Source organism: Diaporthe amygdali, assembly GCF_026229845.1.
Source record: "Diaporthe amygdali strain CAA958 chromosome Unknown NODE_21_length_814164_cov_65_183785, whole genome shotgun sequence".
NCBI classification, from domain to species: Eukaryota; Fungi; Ascomycota; class Sordariomycetes; order Diaporthales; family Diaporthaceae; genus Diaporthe; species Diaporthe amygdali.
In genome coordinates, this window is record NW_026517041.1 from 555,672 (window position 1) to 573,368 (window position 17,697).

At 53.2% G+C, this 17,697-nt stretch overlaps 9 protein-coding genes across 9 annotated transcripts; 3 read left to right on the top strand and 6 right to left on the bottom strand.

Annotated features, from left to right (window-relative positions):
- Window positions 1-332: 332 nt before the first annotated feature.
- J7T55_001573 (uncharacterized protein) lies at window positions 333-2,129 on the bottom strand (the record flags this gene model as incomplete). Its single annotated transcript, XM_053130049.1, has 1 exon — window positions 333-2,129. One exon carries the CDS (start codon window positions 2,127-2,129, stop codon window positions 333-335), a length of 1,797 nt encoding a protein of 598 aa, XP_052991833.1.
- A 786-nt stretch (window positions 2,130-2,915) lies between these two features.
- On the bottom strand, window positions 2,916-3,833 carry J7T55_001574 (uncharacterized protein; the record flags this gene model as incomplete). The annotated part of the gene is made up of 1 exon (XM_053130050.1): window positions 2,916-3,833. One exon carries the CDS (start codon window positions 3,831-3,833, stop codon window positions 2,916-2,918), a length of 918 nt encoding a protein of 305 aa, XP_052991834.1.
- A 630-nt stretch (window positions 3,834-4,463) lies between these two features.
- Window positions 4,464-8,549, top strand: J7T55_001575 (uncharacterized protein; the record flags this gene model as incomplete). Its single annotated transcript, XM_053130051.1, has 7 exons — window positions 4,464-4,754; window positions 4,809-7,010; window positions 7,070-7,232; window positions 7,410-7,810; window positions 7,862-8,048; window positions 8,112-8,231; window positions 8,458-8,549. The coding sequence occupies 7 exons, from the start codon at window positions 4,464-4,466 to the stop codon at window positions 8,547-8,549; spliced, it is 3,456 nt and encodes a 1,151-aa protein (XP_052991835.1).
- Window positions 8,550-8,748: 199 nt separating this feature from the next.
- J7T55_001576 (nad-dependent epimerase dehydratase) lies at window positions 8,749-9,444 on the bottom strand (the record flags this gene model as incomplete). Its single annotated transcript, XM_053130052.1, has 1 exon — window positions 8,749-9,444. One exon carries the CDS (start codon window positions 9,442-9,444, stop codon window positions 8,749-8,751), a length of 696 nt encoding a protein of 231 aa, XP_052991836.1.
- Window positions 9,445-10,123: 679 nt separating this feature from the next.
- J7T55_001577 (uncharacterized protein) lies at window positions 10,124-10,974 on the top strand (the record flags this gene model as incomplete). The annotated part of the gene is made up of 2 exons (XM_053130053.1): window positions 10,124-10,333; window positions 10,435-10,974. The coding sequence occupies 2 exons, from the start codon at window positions 10,124-10,126 to the stop codon at window positions 10,972-10,974; spliced, it is 750 nt and encodes a 249-aa protein (XP_052991837.1).
- Window positions 10,975-11,470: 496 nt separating this feature from the next.
- J7T55_001578 (uncharacterized protein) lies at window positions 11,471-12,874 on the bottom strand (the record flags this gene model as incomplete). The annotated part of the gene is made up of 2 exons (XM_053130054.1): window positions 11,471-12,707; window positions 12,798-12,874. The coding sequence occupies 2 exons, from the start codon at window positions 12,872-12,874 to the stop codon at window positions 11,471-11,473; spliced, it is 1,314 nt and encodes a 437-aa protein (XP_052991838.1).
- A 381-nt stretch (window positions 12,875-13,255) lies between these two features.
- J7T55_001579 (uncharacterized protein) lies at window positions 13,256-14,420 on the bottom strand (the record flags this gene model as incomplete). Its single annotated transcript, XM_053130055.1, has 3 exons — window positions 13,256-13,874; window positions 13,960-14,293; window positions 14,363-14,420. 3 exons carry the CDS (start codon window positions 14,418-14,420, stop codon window positions 13,256-13,258), a joined length of 1,011 nt encoding a protein of 336 aa, XP_052991839.1.
- A 747-nt stretch (window positions 14,421-15,167) lies between these two features.
- On the top strand, window positions 15,168-16,430 carry J7T55_001580 (dna repair protein ntg1; the record flags this gene model as incomplete). Its single annotated transcript, XM_053130056.1, has 1 exon — window positions 15,168-16,430. One exon carries the CDS (start codon window positions 15,168-15,170, stop codon window positions 16,428-16,430), a length of 1,263 nt encoding a protein of 420 aa, XP_052991840.1.
- Window positions 16,431-16,767: 337 nt separating this feature from the next.
- Window positions 16,768-17,046, bottom strand: J7T55_001581 (uncharacterized protein; the record flags this gene model as incomplete). The annotated part of the gene is made up of 2 exons (XM_053130057.1): window positions 16,768-16,842; window positions 16,903-17,046. 2 exons carry the CDS (start codon window positions 17,044-17,046, stop codon window positions 16,768-16,770), a joined length of 219 nt encoding a protein of 72 aa, XP_052991841.1.
- Window positions 17,047-17,697: the final 651 nt, after the last annotated feature.

The following is a 17,697-nucleotide window of genomic DNA, read 5'->3' on the forward strand; positions in this document are numbered from 1 at the left end:
GCAGTGGGCTAAAAGAGACCAGAGATGCGCCAATGCTGTTCGCCCGCCGTCGCAAAGGTTCTAGAAGCACTAAACGGAATCGCGGGGTGTGGGTGGCCACCGTCTCGGCCGGCAGCTTAGGTAAGCGCCGTTTGTCGCTGCTCACACGTTCAAGTACGGAGGTACCCAGGTACCTCGGTACCGTGGTACTTCTGCACTATACAGAAGTATGTGCCACCAATTCCCTCCGGCTGTGCTGCATGACGATCAGGTCAATTGTTGTCACAAGAATATCCCCATCCTTTGTTCTATGAAGTCCTTTTTACTTTTCACCCTCTTTTTTCACTACGAATTCATATCAAGCAAAAATCATCGAAATCGCACTCAGCCCTTCCTTTGATATCCAATGCCTCTCCATCCATGATTCCGTGGATATATGCTTCACCAATGACTTCAAACGTTGGGATGCCATCGAGTCTGTCGCCAACCCTTCGACTCACAGGCCGTAGGACCAAAGGCAAGTCTCCACCAGCCATGACTGCGACGGCATCCCCCGGTTTGCACCAGTCCGGACCGAGCCCCATGTATCCACTCTCCGTAAAGATGAAGCTCCTTTCCAACGACGCAATCCATGCGGTGGTCTCTATAGGGCCGCCTTCGCCAGCGAGTATATTCGAGTGGGCCGGCGAGGACGGCTTGAAAGTGCGTTCCCACCATACATCCAGAACATGCTCGTCGTCCTTGCCGCGCAGTCTGCTATATACCCCTGCCTCCTGTTTGCAATCCATGCACAGGGTATGACGTATAGTTGTGAGAGCTTGCTCCGGTGTCTGCTGATCATTCTCGATCCTTTTGTTTGCCGTGCGCACAATATCTTCAAGTGTTTTGAACCTGGTGGACCAGGAACTGCCAAACTCAAATACGTGTTTAGCGCCAATATCTTCAATGGAGTCGAATATAAACCCAGTTGCGCGCACTTGTCCCACTGACTCGAGATGCCACGCGGCTTTGGACCCTTTGCATGCGTTGAACGCTTCATTCTGGAGCAGACTGCAGTTGTGCAACGCACCATTGGATTGTATGCTTGGCCGATATGCCCAGTCGACAGCAAAGGATGGCATCTTCTTGTGCACACGACGCTCTGGATTATGGAGATGGCCGAGCACTTTCAGATTTTGGTACTTCCTGATCCAGGCTAAGGTGAAGTCTTGAAAGAGCTGTTCCGGAGGTATCGTATAGTCTATATTGACGATGTGCTCAGTGTCAGGCAGTAGACCCATCAGACTATAGATCTTGTCCCTCGGATCCGCCGAGTCGCGGTATCGGAAGGCTCCTAGGACATTGAGAAGTGACGTCCCGGTATAAGACAATGATAGCATTGCCATTTTTGTGAATGCTGTTGACAGAGTCTCTCCAGAAGTCGGTTCCAATTCTGCAAATGCTGATGGTGTTCGAACATTTGATGTAACAATATTGTAGATGGCGTCACGAATCATCTCGGCTGCAACTTCGAGTCTTCCGAGCTGGAAGGTTACCTTGCGGCCGCGTAAGGGTTCCTGAACCGTCCAGACTCTGTTCCACCAAGCTCGGTTGAACAGAGATATCAGGCCGTGGCATATTTGGGTGACGTTGCAGCCGGCACTCTGGGTGAGCTGGTCGATCTGCGACTGCTGACCCCCAGCAGCAACGGTGAGGAATTCCAAAGACTCAAACAGATAGGGGTAAGGCTCTCCCAGGTAAGCAATAACATTGGTCGCGCCTGAAAATATCCGGCCCATGAGCCGGACCTGTTGACTTCTCTCCTTCAAATCATCCTGCTCGGGCCCCTGATTGATACATATGGCATCAACCCAGAGGACGCGCGCGGCTCCATCGGGAAGCGAAAGATGTTCTAAAGATGCATGGAGATTTTTTGTGACTCTAAAAGCATGACCATCAACAGTTAGGACCTGTAGATCCTCTGCACTGCCCCAAACATAGGACAACGCTTCGTACGGTGGCGGATCGTTGATGGGAACAACGTTGAGATGACATGTAATTGAGTTCTGGCGGCTCGAGTATAGTGAAACAAGACGCATCTGTTTGGAAGGGTCGATCTGGGAAAATGCCACGGACGGATCAACAAATTGAAGTTTTGTAGTCGTAGCCATCACCGCCAGCTAGACTTCCAAAGCTAGCCTGTAATGCGGGTTGAGGGGAAGCAACAGGGCGTTGGAAATGCGGGGCCCTTATAAGGCGGCAAATGAACTCAGGAAGCATTACTTAAGGCATTGTCTCCACTGGACTAAATAACGGTGGCTCTTCTCCGTGTCACAGAAATCCAGCCACATGCGTGTCTCAGAACTTCCCAACTGGCTGGCTCATTTCAAGCTGGAATCCATGTGTTAGTATCGAAATCACGCTCATAAAGTGTGAGTGTCCATTTCTCCGGTAGTTAAGATTTTAACGAATGAAACTCGTACGTAAGGCTAGATGAACAGGCAACGAAGACAACAAGACATGCGGAAAACGCAAGGTTGACAAAAGAAATCAAGCAGCAGTCGAGAAAAACAGAGTCATTTGATGCGACTCCCCAACTGATTTGGATCTGCTGACAAACAATGATTTCAATAATGTTAATCCACCCAAATGACCGATCGGCCAATATCGTCAATGAAGTAGATGAAGCTCTCAAGGATGAGGAATTAGGAAGGCGGGGCGTATGAAATAGAGCGATCTCCCTTCCACCCTTACAATCGGAATAGGCAAGATATATATTGAGGAGACGGCTGTTTGGTATCGTACCAAAAGGGAGGAAGAAGTTCGAATGGTCTAAATTGTAGCGAATATCACTGAAACAGCCCCTTTGTACTTCGTGTCTCTGATCAGCAACCAAGAAATTTCCGCGCCGGGAGAGCCCGTTACCTGGCCCTGGAACAACACGTGCTAACATTTTACTAATTCCCCTCTGACTTTTCTAGCCAGATCGTGGACTCGATACCCGTGGGGCCCAATGGGTGCCTCGTCTTGCCACCGGAGCCATCGGACTTGACGGCCAGGACAAGATCGGAGAAGCCAATTCCCCTCTCTTGCATGCGCTTGATGTCTTGTTCAGTCTCGGCAGCACGCACTACCACCGTGGAACGGGCAGATCCCTGTGGCACACCAATGTCGAGGGTATGCGAGTTTTGCGCGGCGGGACCCTCGAGCTTGGAGCCTAGAATCTTGGAATAGACGCGGGCATATTCGGCCAGCAGGTGCTTGGGTACGAGGATATCGCAGGCCGCGATGCCAATGGCACCGCAAGGATGTGTCGTCTTCTTCTCATCTTGACTCGGGACCCTGTCGGTTCGCGGGGTAATATCGTGGCAGAAGAATGGGACGTCGATTCTGCCATTGGCAAAAAGCTCTTGACCGGGCGTCTTGTCACCTTTGGAGAACTCCGGTCGTGTAACCTTCCACTTGATCTCCACACCGTCTGCTTTCTTGCGTGATCCCGCAATTGGCTTGCCGAATTTGATACCAAGACCGGAATCTTTGTCAGGCCCCTCGGACAATCGTTCATTGACTGTTCCTACCGATTCCTCGGCAGAGTGGGTTGTATCGGTGATTGCAAAGTCGATCAGTCCCGGGGTTTTGGGCCCCCAGAATCTCATCGGCAATCTCTCATCGTCCAGAGACGGTGGCGTGTCGTACCAGTTGATGAACTCCAGGTAGCTGCCATCAGCGAAGATTACTAATTTGTTGCGAGATGGTTGGCCATCGTGGTAGCCTCCAGGGGTGACGGTGAAGTTGTCGGTGACCCAGGCGGGTAGGTTTTCAAAAAAGGGGGTATCGACAAGAAGGACAATATGATCTTGTTGTGTGGAAGTCATAGTGCAGGCTTTTGACTGTGGTTGGTCGTGATTGATTGTTGTTGACTGTGGTAGATTGTTGCTGACTGTGGTTGATTGTGAAGTGTGATGTTTTTATGCGATGACCCACAACCGACAGCATTCGCTATACATACTACAAATACGGACCCTACCGTTTACCCACTTCCTGTATGCTTCACTACTATTCTTCCAAAATGGGTTTTCCTAGAGCCATTCTTCTAGATTGTTTTTTTTCTCGAGGTTGAACAACCGAGAAAAAAAAACCGATTTGATTGAAGAGTTTTCAAACAGTTTTGGCTTGGCGTGAGGAGTACATTGCCTGTTCTCTTGATGCAGACCTGTAAGCGCTGCACACTAGACTCTCTATTGGTGACTGCATACAGTGGAAGTAGGCCAGGCACCTCTGCAGCTGTAGACGCGCGAAGCTGCAGTGGCGCAGCAGCAGCGAGCTCGTGTGTGCTCGCGTGACTTGTGTAGCACAAGGCTGACCGAGCTGACGCAGGCAACGAAGGAGACAAGTGGCGGTGCCAATAGCAAGATCAAGATGATCTGATCAACTCCACTCTTCCTCCTTCAACACTGTCTTCACAGATTCGTCGAATGTGCACGAAGTGCAAAGTTCGCCAAACGATGGAGGCTTATTTCGCAAGCCCCCAGCATGAATGGTGGCCACGGCCATCTGACGGTCGCTTGGTCCCGCTGGTGCTGCAGACCAACGATGAGCCGCATCTGTTACCCGAGACACCACGATGGACCCGGATAGGCAAGATCCTGCCGCGGGTATCGCCGATTCTCCTAATCTCATACTGGGCTGGATCTTCCTTGTTCGTGCCCGGCACGCGGAAGTACCGCATCAACATCAGATCCCTGGCCTTTACCGCCATCAAGCTGCTCATCGCATGGCCCCTACTTTGTATATTGGTATGTAAACACATATGTGTCAAGCCGGCCACACACTCTAATAGATGGCGGTAGATGTTCTGGATAGGGTATCATGGGTTTCCGTACTTCGATCTTATCAACGCCCAGCAATTTGGGACAATGGACTCTATTTCGCGATACGACACGGTCCGTGTCCTTCAAAGCGAGGATGCGGACTCAAAGCACGATCTTTCCGATCAGGCTGGCTCAACACAGGGAATCCGTTCAACTTCAGCACCTTCTGAAGCAGGCAGCGAAATTGGATCCTCGCAGCAATATCAGGACAATATTCGACTGACTGAGGCGTCCACGTCGTCCGCTGTGCTCGGCATGACATCAGATGCAGCAAGAGCCGACGAACACGACATTCCCGCTTCAGTTCGCCCGAGATATCTCTGCTTCATCAAAGATTATGAGACGGGTACCTACGAGACTGTAAAGGTGACAGACTATCTCAAGCAAAATGGAGACGATGTCGACCTCGAGTTTGTCTTTGTCTCGTACACGCGCATGCAGTTTCGAGTTGCAACCGAGGAGGAGATTGTCAAGTTCCCATATCCCGATGAAGCCACCCGAAAAGCAAACAGGGAGCTGGCGCGGACAGACCGAGAGATGCTTGCACGATGGGGTATGGACGCGGCTAATAAGGTTGGAAAGAGAGCTTTCTGGCTCGACTTCGAATGCGTTCGCAACGACGACGGCATCGCCAGGTCCACCAGCAGCAGTGAGGACGTCTACCGCATCTGCGACATTGTCCGAGCCGCGCATTCAATGATTATAGCCATTGGGCCCACGACGAATGACAAAGTGGCATCCATTCTTGCTGGAGAAGAATCTCCCCCGTACAGCCGCGAGTACGTGACACCATGGCTACGGCAGTGGGGCTCGCGTCTGTGGACTCTGCCAGAGCTTCTCCTATGCCCCGGGGAATACAGGATCCGCCTCTATGTGGTCGGAGATCCCTCTGAGCCCAAGGCCATGGCGAAGCGAAACTTCGCCGAGCGAGCCTGGGATGATGCCGAAGCAGTCAAAGAGCTCGTTAACCATTTTGAGGGATCAGCCATTCTCACCTCGCAGCATCTGATCGAAGCAGCACTAAACTGCTTCTCCAGGCGGCAAACGGACCAGTTTAGCCAGGGAGACATCGCCTATGCGATCATGGGTCTGTTCCCGAACCGCCACCGGCCACGAGTGAACAAAAACGACACCGGTTTTCAAGCCTTCGCAAGGCTCTCCCTAGCCAACGACAGCGGAGCATTCCTGGAGCGCTTGATCTGCCTTGCGCCGAAGCCGGGTGCCCCGTGGCATCAGACGGAGGACCGCTGGGGCGTCAAGCTCAGCGACATTCATCCGAACAGCAAGGTCTACGGGGTGCTGGCCTCGGACACGATCCTACTGGATGGGGTGTTCGGAGCTACCATCGAGTGGGAGGAACTCCGGCCAGAGCCCGTGATTGATCGGAAGTCGGGAAATTTCCTGAAATTCTACATATCGATGGCGTTTGCGCTTTGTGTGATAATACCGGCCTGGTGCACTTTCTTCTACACCGTCAGTAGCCTCACTGGATCTCCCTTCACGGCCACCGTCTCTGCACCAAGCTCGGTGGTATCAATCATTCTCGGTTGTGGCCTTTCCTTGATGGCAATACTGGCTGGTCTGGCACCTGTAGTGCTGATCTCAACCCGTGTAAGCCCTAAACAGCCATACAAGGCTCGCTTGATCGGAATTGAGGGTAGGGTAGACGGCGGGACGATTGAGAAGCATCTCTGGGGTTTCAACCACGGCAACCTCGTTGACACGACCCCTTCATCATACAGTGACGCGGATGAACCGCACAGATCATCTTCGCCGCCGCTATCTACCGGAGCGAACGAGTCTTCTTTCACACTTGTCGACACCTACTTGATGACAGTGACGCATTTTCGTTGCAGCCTGCCGCCAACCACCATGCTGATATTTGGTCAAGAGGCAGGCATGCAGCGGACTATTCTCTGTTCGTACAACTGGAGGACACAAACTTTCCATCGCCAGACGGTTCTCAGAGTCAACCGTCAAGGGCTCGACCAGATGCACAGGGTCGACAGGATTCGATTCTCGCTTGCACCGCACCCGAAATTTGATAGCAGTCTGAACAACGGCGTGCCATTGGGGCTAGAGCGACGACAACCTCCAATGACAACGCCTACCGGAATGGAAGTTTCTAAGCGTGGCTGGCGCACTTGGAAGGCAGAGTTCTTGTTCTTTGCGATAAGCCTCGTACGTGTTCATTCCGTCGCGCACCGATTGTGCACAAAAACTATGTTAACTCTGGGTAGTTCACCGTCAACTTTTGGAACCTTTATACCCCTCTACCACTAGATTCTAATCTTGGACCTCTGCTCGGTGGCCTTTCGTGGGTCGTCTCTCAAGTACTGGGTGTTGGACTGCTATCGCGTCTGCCACTCAGTCAGGTCTTTGGGCCTGTCCTTGTTGCAAACGGTGAGTCTTTTTATGGTGATTGTGATGTCGCTTTATTGTGACTGAATTACTCCTGATGTCTCTTACGAAGACCTTTCCAGGAGAAAGAGACAGGAATTGGAAGCGTACCGGGATTCTGAAGAAACTTTGGAGGTTCTTGGTATCGCTGATTTCAACTCGCTAATCTATCTTCTTCAGTGTTCTTACCAATACTTCAAATTGCAGTCCGAGCCGAGCTTATATACTATGTGCTCCACCGAATTGTCACTGGCGTCTTCACTTTGACGTTGATCGCTTATACACTGTACTGGTATCGGATCGAGGAGGCGGCCCTTCGATTTTTATTCTGGAACCTCATTACACCAAAGTTCTTTCAACTGCTTGCCACGTACGGGACGCTATCTTTTGTACTGGCTGGCTACGCCGTTAACTTAATACTGTTCTATTACATTCAAATTTCCGGGATATCGAACCACGTGATTGGCTCGCCCATGGAAGTGCAGTGGCTCTCTGCAGAACAGAAAGTCATGTACTCCAGAATGGCAGCCGCTCACAGACTCCTGGCCAACACTGGCGGGGCGCTATGGCGTCAACAACGTGTAGGTCACAGCTCCACAGCTCCGCGTTGAGCTGTCGGCTAACTATAGCAGTGGCCTCTGGTCAGATATGCGCAGCCCTCAGTGGTTTTCATTGTGTCTTTGTTACACACCATCTCAACAGGGCTTGTGGTCACGACTTCTACTCGTCCTGATTCATGGACAGTTCGCGTTACATTCGTCCTGCTCCTGCTTGCAATCTTAGTCGGACTTGTTTCCTGCAGGTTTCCCTCGGCTCCCTGTGAGTAAGACGGCTTTGGAAGAAGAGCAGCGTGAATGGTGCTAACCACATTAAATCGACTAGTTTTTATAATGGTAACCTTTGCAATAGCCGCAAGTCTCCTACAAATGTTTGGTCTGTTAGATGAACATGCGGGTCTTATCTTCCGCGTATTGCTGCAGTCGAATGCCATGGTGCCACCACGTAAGTCAATACGCAGGAAACACAGCGACCTCTGACTAATATTTGATTTCATCAAGTCCTTTGGTCAGTCGCCGTCCATCAAACAACAACCTGGCTGGAAGCGACGGGGACCATTGCGCTGGCAATATCAGGCCAGGTAGCCGCTTCTACCCTGCTGTCCTGCTCAGGGCAGTATAAAACGAAGAACTGGGGTTTGGCTGTCTATATTCCCGTGTTTTTGGGACAGGTCACCTTCTGGGCTTTGCTGTGGGCGTGCGGAAGGTTGAGTACGAGGAGAGTCAGGCTGTCGAGAAATGGGCAACCAGCGAATCCTGCTGATTAAGTAATACATACAAGGCAATAAACGCCACTAGCTAGTTTTTTGAAGCATCTTTCCTCGAGTCTCTAATTATTGATTTCCCAGCTATCATATTAACTAATAATGTTGAGGTACACCTCGTTCTTATAGCTTCCTATTTGCTCTTTCACAACCATTTCCCACACAACGCCAACTTCTTTCACGACAACCTCGGCGGTCTCAATCCCTTATCACCACTGCACTTTTCACGAAGAGCCCTTCGACTGCAACCTTGACCAGAAATCTCGCGGCATTAGAAACACTGACGCTGTCGGTCAAACGTATTCCGACACCGTCGCTGCCCAGTGTCTGCACGTCCGCGTTGGTGTCAGCCTGCTTCTGCTTCTCAGCATCGTCGAACTCCAGCTTCGCAGCCCTAACAAGAGTCCAATCCATTCCCGTCGACCGGATCTCCTTATCCACTAGGCCATGGTCCTCGAGCGCGTACTTGACATTGGTCCACCCCATAAATGCCTTGGACAGCCACGGTATGTTAGCCCAGGAGTCCCCGACACCCACTGTCGACATGACCACAACGCGACGAACGCCGGCCTGCGCCAGAACCTCGCACACATTGGCGACGGAGTCGGCCAGGAAGCGAGGAGGTGAGAGCTGGGGCGCGAAAGGGCTGTCGGACTTGCGGTTCGCGTTCAACGTGACGATGGCCGCAGCTGGTGTCAGGGAGGGCGCTGCGGACAAACTCGCTTTTATGTCCGCCTTCGATAGCGGCGAGCCGGTGGTGACGGTGAGGCCAGGATGAGGGGGAAGGCTGCCTGAGGCACGGACGAGGGCTACCGCGGTGTGACCTTGAGACAATAACTCGGACACGACGTGCTTGCCGGTCCGCCCAGTGGCGCCGAGGAGTAGGAAATGCATGGTATCCGATAGGAAAGCTGCTGATTGAGTATTTCTTTGTTTGTCTGAACTGGTGAAAATTTCAAGGTGGAACAAAGCTTGGTTACTAAAGGGCGACGAGCGTTGCAAATGTGTTGAATATTGATCAGCCTGCAACTATCCGGATGGGCGAACAAGTTCACTTATATATGTCAAAATAAAAAGAGACCTCAAGTGCTGATGCCTTGGATGCCCTGTAGGGCTGCAATGGGTCGAATAATCGTCAAGGCTGACGAAACCACCCCCCCCCCCCCAATGGCCTCAATAGTGTTGATTGGTTTGTTCGGTCCACATACTGAAAACAGACGCCCCGACACCCCGAGTATCGAGTGTAAAAAGGTACGTACATAAAAATACGAACATATTTTGAATCCTCAGACAATTTTGCTTATACCCGGCAGGAAATAGCAACCACCGGCGGGCGCAGCTGAGAGCTCAAGTCGTCGAACACGCAGGGCATGAAGGAGGAGGAGCCGTCAGCGCTAGCTCGATTGGGTAGTGGGAGCGAACCCGCCAACCACACGTGTTGTTGAGAGGGCCGGGCCTCATCTAGACTATGGGTCTGTCTGTCATACCTAGCTCCGTTCCGGGTCCCGGCCCAGGAGTCTCGGTCGATATAAGACACCGAGTGGCTGGCCCGGTCTATTTCCAAAGCTCCGAGATGGTATCGTCTTTGCTCATGTCGAAGCTCACCGCCAACAGCCCTAGGTTAACGTCGAACTCATTGCACCGCTCGAAAATGTTGCCCGCTTTTACTCTGTATGGCGCTCGTGGCTCGACCAACACGGACCGTGTCCGCCTGACCCTCGCCGAAGGTGGCTTCACGGATTACGAACTCGTGCTTGTCAATCTGCAAAAAGGAGAACAAAAGGTGGGTGAACCATTTCTTTTAAGGGAAAGGAACGCAGCTTTTCCTCCCCCAGCACATCATCAAATTGTGTGAGCATATATCATTGACACCATTGTATGAAGTCCGAAGAGAACATGAAACTTCACCCATGGGGTAAAATACCCGTCGTCACTTTCCCCGACGGCTTCACCCTCTACGAGAGTCGCGCCATCTGCAAATACCTAGCGAAAAAGTATTCGTTCCCACTTCTACCCCCAGATTCCGACGCCGAAGCCGCAGCGCTGTTTGACCAGGCGCAGTCGGTAGAAATGCTCTACTTCGCCGACCCTGCGGGCAGAATCGCATTTGAGAAATTCGCCAAGAAGTTCATGGGCCTGCTGCCTGATGAGGCCATCGTCTCAGGAGCACTACGGTCGGTCGAGGCATTCTTTGACGTGGCAGAACGTGTCTTAAAACGCAGAGACTACATGGCGGGAAAGGACTTCACCCTGGTGGATATCTACTATATCCCGCTCGTCCAGAGACTTTTCGCCTGCGAATATGCAGACGTCATACTTAGTCGCAAGGCCGTGAGTGCTTGGTGGGACCGCGTCATCGATAGGCCAGCCATACAGAAGTTGTTGGCCGCAGATAAGGAGGCTGCAGCTGTCGCACGTGGGTAGTCTACTAAATAGAATAGGCCTCGATCTGGAGAGGAAATGTACCACCACTGCGCGTCTCAAAGAATGGGAAGGGTCTGATGAGAGTACGTGACAGCGACCATTGCTTATTAGAAAAGTGCCCGGCCTATAAATCGTTTTTGCCCTATTCACCGCAGGCCCTATAGAAAAGGTGCGGCTGCCAGAGACCTGCACAATGATTGCAAAAAAGAAAAAGTGGGAATATGCAGTATGCTACCATGACCGTCGAGGGCTTGCTGGTGGCAGTGAAGCAAGGGATTGGGGAGCAAGAATGGACAGGAGTCAACAACAAGACGATAGAGGTCATTATGAAAGCGAGCTACCGAAAGTTGGGCAGAGTGAGTAGCACACTTCCATATGGAAGTTTTGGTAAATGCTTTGTTCACAGAGATGGCTACAAAGGACGCTTCGAATCATCGGCAATACGTTAATATCAGATGGGTGGTTTGGGAAGAATGCATCGCTTTTCGTAAATATATCATCGTACTTTAGACGCCTCCTCTCGACTACTTGCAAGCCCCCTCCACAATCTATAAGACTTGACGCCTTCCTCTATATCGCCAGCTATGCGACGCAATCGGTTGATCTCGGCCCGCGGCTCGGTATCAAGATCCGGTGACGAATCCAGTGCACCCAAGAGAATGATTCTCAGTATCTGGTGGAAGGCGCGGAGGAAAAGCACCGAAACAGGCTCAGCTTGAGGAGGTCTGATGCCCGCAAAGACGGGCTCAAGATCAGCGAGCCACGATTCCAACGAGCCCAGCAGGGATGCCTTCTCCGACAGTAGTTGAAGGGCGCCTGCCGCCGACTCGACACGCGACACTCTGCCGAGGAATTCAAGCGTCGCTGCAGCGATCCTGGTAAGCCCTGTCCGCATATCGGGCGCAATAGTGCGGAGATTACGAGATCCAACAGGCTGTTGATGCGACGACATCAAACATACACCTATAGTCTTCCCATTTTCATCGGTCGTCAGCGCAGGATCCGCAAACTTGCACGGCGCAGCGAAGAACTTGATGATGAACACGTCCAACAGGGGTATCTGATCACGACGTGCTGGTATCAATTTGTTTTCTGCAGCATCAAAGCTTGGCCTTGCCCGGTACTCGCGCATGATGCTGAGCCCTCGAATCATGTGCTGCGCCATGGCGGCATAATTCCCTCGCACTTGCTCGATGCTGATGAAGATCTGGCAGCAGAGTAACGCCGACTTTAAGCCGTTTGGGTCCGGAGACGATAGTTTGGACGCGAGACCCCCCAACGCCATGCAGTACTGCTGGAGCCCATGGTCATAGCCGTAACTCGGGGTCTGCTGCGCGACGGACGCCGCAACAACGTCTCCAGACGCCTCGAGATGTTCCCGGAGAGCCCGGAGAGACGAGACTGCATTTCGGATCTGCGGATCAGTCTGGCCGGCTTGGAGGATCTGCCTGGCTTCTTCGTTAAGGCCTAGTTCCACGTCGAACATGGTTTTGGTTGAGAAGTAACGACCGAGGAGGGCGATGTCCCGAGGGGTGATCTCGATAATGGTCAAGGTGGGTCGGATGGCTTGTAACCCAGCAGCACCTGACTTGATACCGCCAGCATGAGCATTCTTAATGGGTTGACCGGTGATAACGAGTCGAAAGGGAGACTCGTAGCCGCCGCAAGTACGACCAGTGTCGACACATTTTCGGCAAAATGGCTTGTTCTCATCGCATTTGATCTTTCTTATCCTATTGCTAAGTTAGCACCACTGTCAGGCTGACCTCCTGTTCAAAGTCTCACCCTTGAGGAGTGAACTAGTGATCGGATTTGAGACTGACCTGCAGGTTGCACAACCAGTCTTCACTTTGGTTCTACATTTGATGTTCTGTTTGCGGGCGACAAGGCTTCCGCTCATCGTCGGGCCGGAGGGGGTGAATACACGTTTGTCGCACAGCGCCCTACAGAGGAGACGCGGACTGGTAGGAGCGAGAAACCCGAGCGGACGAGACAATCAATGCACCTTAATTCGTTACCAGAATCCAGTGCCAGGCGAGGCGCTTTCGCTGGGGGCGAAGTGTGTTGTTGAGGCATTCCCAGGGTGGGGGAATTATCTATTTAAGGGATAAGCCGGTCTGTTAGCTTGTAAGCTGAACCCTCGAAGCGCCAATTAACCTTATGGATGCCTAGAGAGAGTGGGGTCTTCTAAATCCCCCGTAAGCAGCACCCCTCGAGACTTTTCAAGAAGCGCAAGATATGTAGACCAGGACTTGAGCATCTGGTGGTCTTCCCGACATGACTATTGTGGAGCGGGCGCCTCGGCGTGGAAAAAGGTAGGATCGGAACCATAGAGCTCGCCGGCTGGTTTATCAGCTGGTGAAACAGGCCGCTCGTGACTGATTCGAGAGTCCGTGTCTGTGTCCTTGGGCACTTCTTCTCCGTGTCGTGCGGCACGTAATATCTTTCTCGACCTGCGCATCATGACCAGCCCTGCAATCAGTGTTGCAAGGCCAACAGCGGCCAATGAGGCCCCAACACCTATCCCGATGCTTCTGTTACTGCTGTTATTGCCGTTATTACTGCTGTTGCAAGAGAAACAGGGAGGCGAAACCGTCCCCGATGACTGAGATATGGTCTGCGATGATTGAAATGCTGTCTCCGATGGTGGAGATACCGTCCCTAGTGATTGAGATGTTATCTCAGGTGACTGAGGCGGCGCAACCGTTTGCTCAGCAGCAAAGACCCAGCCGTTTATGTGAGCCCCCCAGATGGTTGGTGATGTGTTGATCTGCATCGTTGCCTGAGTCCATGTGTCACACTGGACCCTCGTGTGGACAAGGAGGGCGACGTCTGCAGAGACATCGCTATAACACTGCCTCGCAACTCCAGCCGGCATCCAATCGACGAACAAATAGCCTCTTCAAGAAGTAGATGCGTTAGAACGGGTTCTTTTTCCCAAGAGCACTCTGGAGACAATAGAGTGGAGTGGTGACTCCGACTCACGAAGGACAACAAGCCACCTGCGTGCTATACTCGTCTACGACGGACGTGGCCACCTGGGTGAAGGCTTCAGGACAGATGAATGGGCCGATGCTGACGACAGTCTCGGTCGTGGGCCCCAACCATGTCTGATCCCACCAGGTCGTTGCCGCCTGGGGCACGCAACGCAGGCCGGCGCTCACCTTGACGCCGAACCCAGCATCCCAGGCTAGCACATCACTCCCAGTGTCCCATTGCCAGAATTTGGATGTGCATTGTGACGCATGACCCGAATACGTTGTTGTGAGCGGGATCCACGAGGTCCACAGACCTCCCTTGAATTCAGGAGGCTTTGAGACTGTTGTCGCGGGATGAGTTGTCGACGCCATCAATAGGAAGGCCAGCTTCTACCTTGGGAGGAGTGGACAGAGAATTAATATGGGCAGAAACACGAGGCGACATTGCACGTTCCAGGAGAGGATCATTGCCCTGGGTGTCTTGGCTTGTTTAAAAGAACGAGTTGGCTGTCGTTGTCAAACATGGGGCTCAAGTAGGGGGCCAAAGAGTGGACTGATGGGGCGGCCCCAGGAAAGTGATCGCGTTTTGATACATGGCCACCATGTGGCCTACATTCAGCTTTCCGCTATTTGAAGGGTGCATGCATGCTATATTTGCCACATCCTACTGGAACCGTTTCGGTTGCATACTTAATGGCCTCGGTGAGCGGGATGTCGTGCGTGTACCACAAATTATTAGGTGGACGCGGGGGTCGAACAGCCTCTGCATTTCCAATGTGCAGGCTTGACATAGAGCCAGAGGGATTCAGGGTGCAGGCTTTCCTGATCGCCCTTCATCTCGTTGCTTAAGAGTAAACACAATGATTGTCGGCACGCATGGAATCAGGAAAACGACTGGCAGAAGAGACGAGCAGAATAGCTTACCCGCCTGGCAGTACGCGTGTAACTAGACGCGTGCAAGTAAATAATTAAGGTTAGGTGGGCCCTGAGTTCGAGCTCCGCTAGACCCCTGCTTAGACCCCACAGCCCTGTACCCATGTCAGCCATGTGCCTGCATGAACCAACCTGGCCAGTGGCGTTCGGGCCAAAAGTCAGCCAGCCCAGTTAGGAACCGAGAAAGGGTACGGCGCAGTCAATCCATTTCCTCACGACACGTACGAGGAGGCCGGCACTCAACTCGAGAGCATTTGACAGTGGGAGATTATTATAGGCGCCATGGCTTCCCCGTCGGCACCCCTTCGCCGCATCACAAGAGCGTCGCTGGCACGCTTCGCCTATGCCGGGAGCGACACGGGCTCCACCACGACCACGGAGATCAAGACCACGACTCCAGACATCGAGGACATCATCCCCTCAGCCGTGCCAGCCTCAGCGACGACGAAATCTACTTCTCGAAAGCGCAAGCGAACCACCGTCGCATCCACCCCTCAAAACAAAAGCCACGTCAAGCTCGAAGCCGAACAGCTCGACTCCACCGCCCTCACGAGCATCCCCTCGCCCTCGCCGCGCCGCGCCCGCAAGCCCGCCCGCAGGACCCAAGACCCCGCCACGGGCACCGAGACGGTGGCCGCGCCCTCGGACTGGCGGGAGCTCTACGACGCCGCCAAGGAGATGCGCCTGCCGGGCGGCGCGGCCGCCAACGCCGCCGTCGACACCATGGGCTGCGAGCGCCTCGCCCTGCCCACCGCCAGCCCGCGCGACCAGCGCTTCCACACCCTCGTCGCGCTGATGCTGTCCAGCCAGACCAAGGACACCACCAACGCCGTCGCCATGCGGAGGCTCCAGACCGAGCTGCCCCCCTTCGAGGAGGGTGCCCCGCCCGGGCTCAACCTTGAGAATATGCTGGCTGTCGCGCCCGAGAAGCTGAATGAGCTCATCTGGGCGGTGGGATTTCATAATAATAAGACCAAGTACCTCAAGCAAGCAGCCGTTATCCTACGTGATGAGTGGGCCGGTGATATCCCCGATTCCATCGAGGGCCTGGTGTCGCTGCCGGGCGTGGGGCCCAAGATGGCCCACCTGTGCCTGTCGTCCGCGTGGGGCCGCACCGAGGGCATCGGCGTCGACGTGCATGTTCACCGCATCACGAACCTGTGGGGCTGGCACAAGACCAAGACGCCCGAGGAGACGCGGCTCGCGCTGCAGAGCTGGCTGCCCAAGGACAGGTGGCGCGAGATCAACTGGCTGCTGGTCGGCCTGGGTCAGACTGTTTGCGCGCCTGTTGGCAGGAAGTGCGGGGACTGTAATCTGGGGCTCGATGGGCTGTGCAAGGCTGCGGATCGCGCTAAGGTCAATCAGGGGCGCAAGCTACGAGAGGCGAAGGTGGAAGTTAAGGAGGACGTCAAGACTGTCAAGGTTGAGGAGGCACTAGAAGATGCCGCCGTTGGTGTTGTTGGAGCTGTGGAGCTGGTTGAAGAAAGACAGGAGGTCGAAGACGAGTCGAAGCCCCCCTCTAGACGGCGTGGGAAGCGAGGCTAAGTAACCTGGCAAATGATTACGAATGACACACTGTACGACTTAGCGAGTAAGGATAGAGGGCTGTTCCCGCCGGCATTCGTTGTCGGCGTCCCACTGTAGGTTGAAATGCGTTCTTCAAATCGGGCGGTTCCATTATGGACTTCTCATGTGAGGGAGTGAGTTTCTTCTTCTCTGTACTCTCACCACCTGCTCAGCGCCCCACGATTAAACATTACATTATCGGCGCAAACGAGTGTATTGATGCCAGGGTGTCGTCCATTCATGACGATGTCAATATCCACGCCCCCTGCCTCCCAACACCCACAGTCTCCTCCCACACACGTTCGAGGGCATTCTATCACAAGCTCTTGACGACCTTGGTCTTCTCGCTCTCCAGGCGGGCGGCGTTGCGCTCGTGCGACTCCTTCTTACACTGCCGACCAGGTTAGCTTCCATATTCCTGGTCCAGTGGAGCTGGAGCCGTGGCACTGACGTCGTCCAGTCCGGTGCACTTGTGGTCCTCCAACAGCCGGTGCTTGCCGCAGAAGTGGCCGTTGCAGAAGCTGCAGTCGCCCGCGATGCGCTGCGGCTGGTCTTTGCAGCCTTGGAAGCTGCATCGGATCTTCTTTGGCACCATTTCGATATCGCGGGACAAGGGGAGGGTTCTGTCTAGATTGTGGGCTGCTAGTGTCTGGATGATATGTACTTTGGTGAGTTGACGAGCCGATGCCTGGGCGGGTTACCGTCGTGGCTTGATTCGGGTGGAGGAGACGAACGAGTCGGAGGAGGGTAGGGAAGTCGCAAGTGGAGGGTGAGGGGAGATTTTGTGAATACGGAGAAAAGGTGTGTGTGTTGAAATTGTGGCACCGTTGAGTGTTGAGAAACTAACCGTTTCCCTTTAGTGATAAGTCGGTTGGGCGCCAGCAGTAAATAAATGAGCCATGTTGCCTGAGCCTTGACTCTTGGGTGACCTTGCTGCTGATGACGTTGGGATGAGGCTGTTAATTTCGGGACCTTGGCTAATATATTGATTACGACGGCAAAAATGATATTCAACGTCGCTCCTATAACCAACAGGACACTGGATCTCTAAATGATATGTACGACAGAGATTAATCTGCTGATTGGGTCGCTGTTGAATGACATCCTTGACGATATGTACGAGAACGTGGTCTTGGGAGCTTGATCAAAGAGTTGGAATTTGCCGTCGCACAGATCTACGACTCAAGGACAAGGTCTTGTGGATCAAATAAGTTCCTATCTTGTTTCCTCTAAACATGATCGTCTA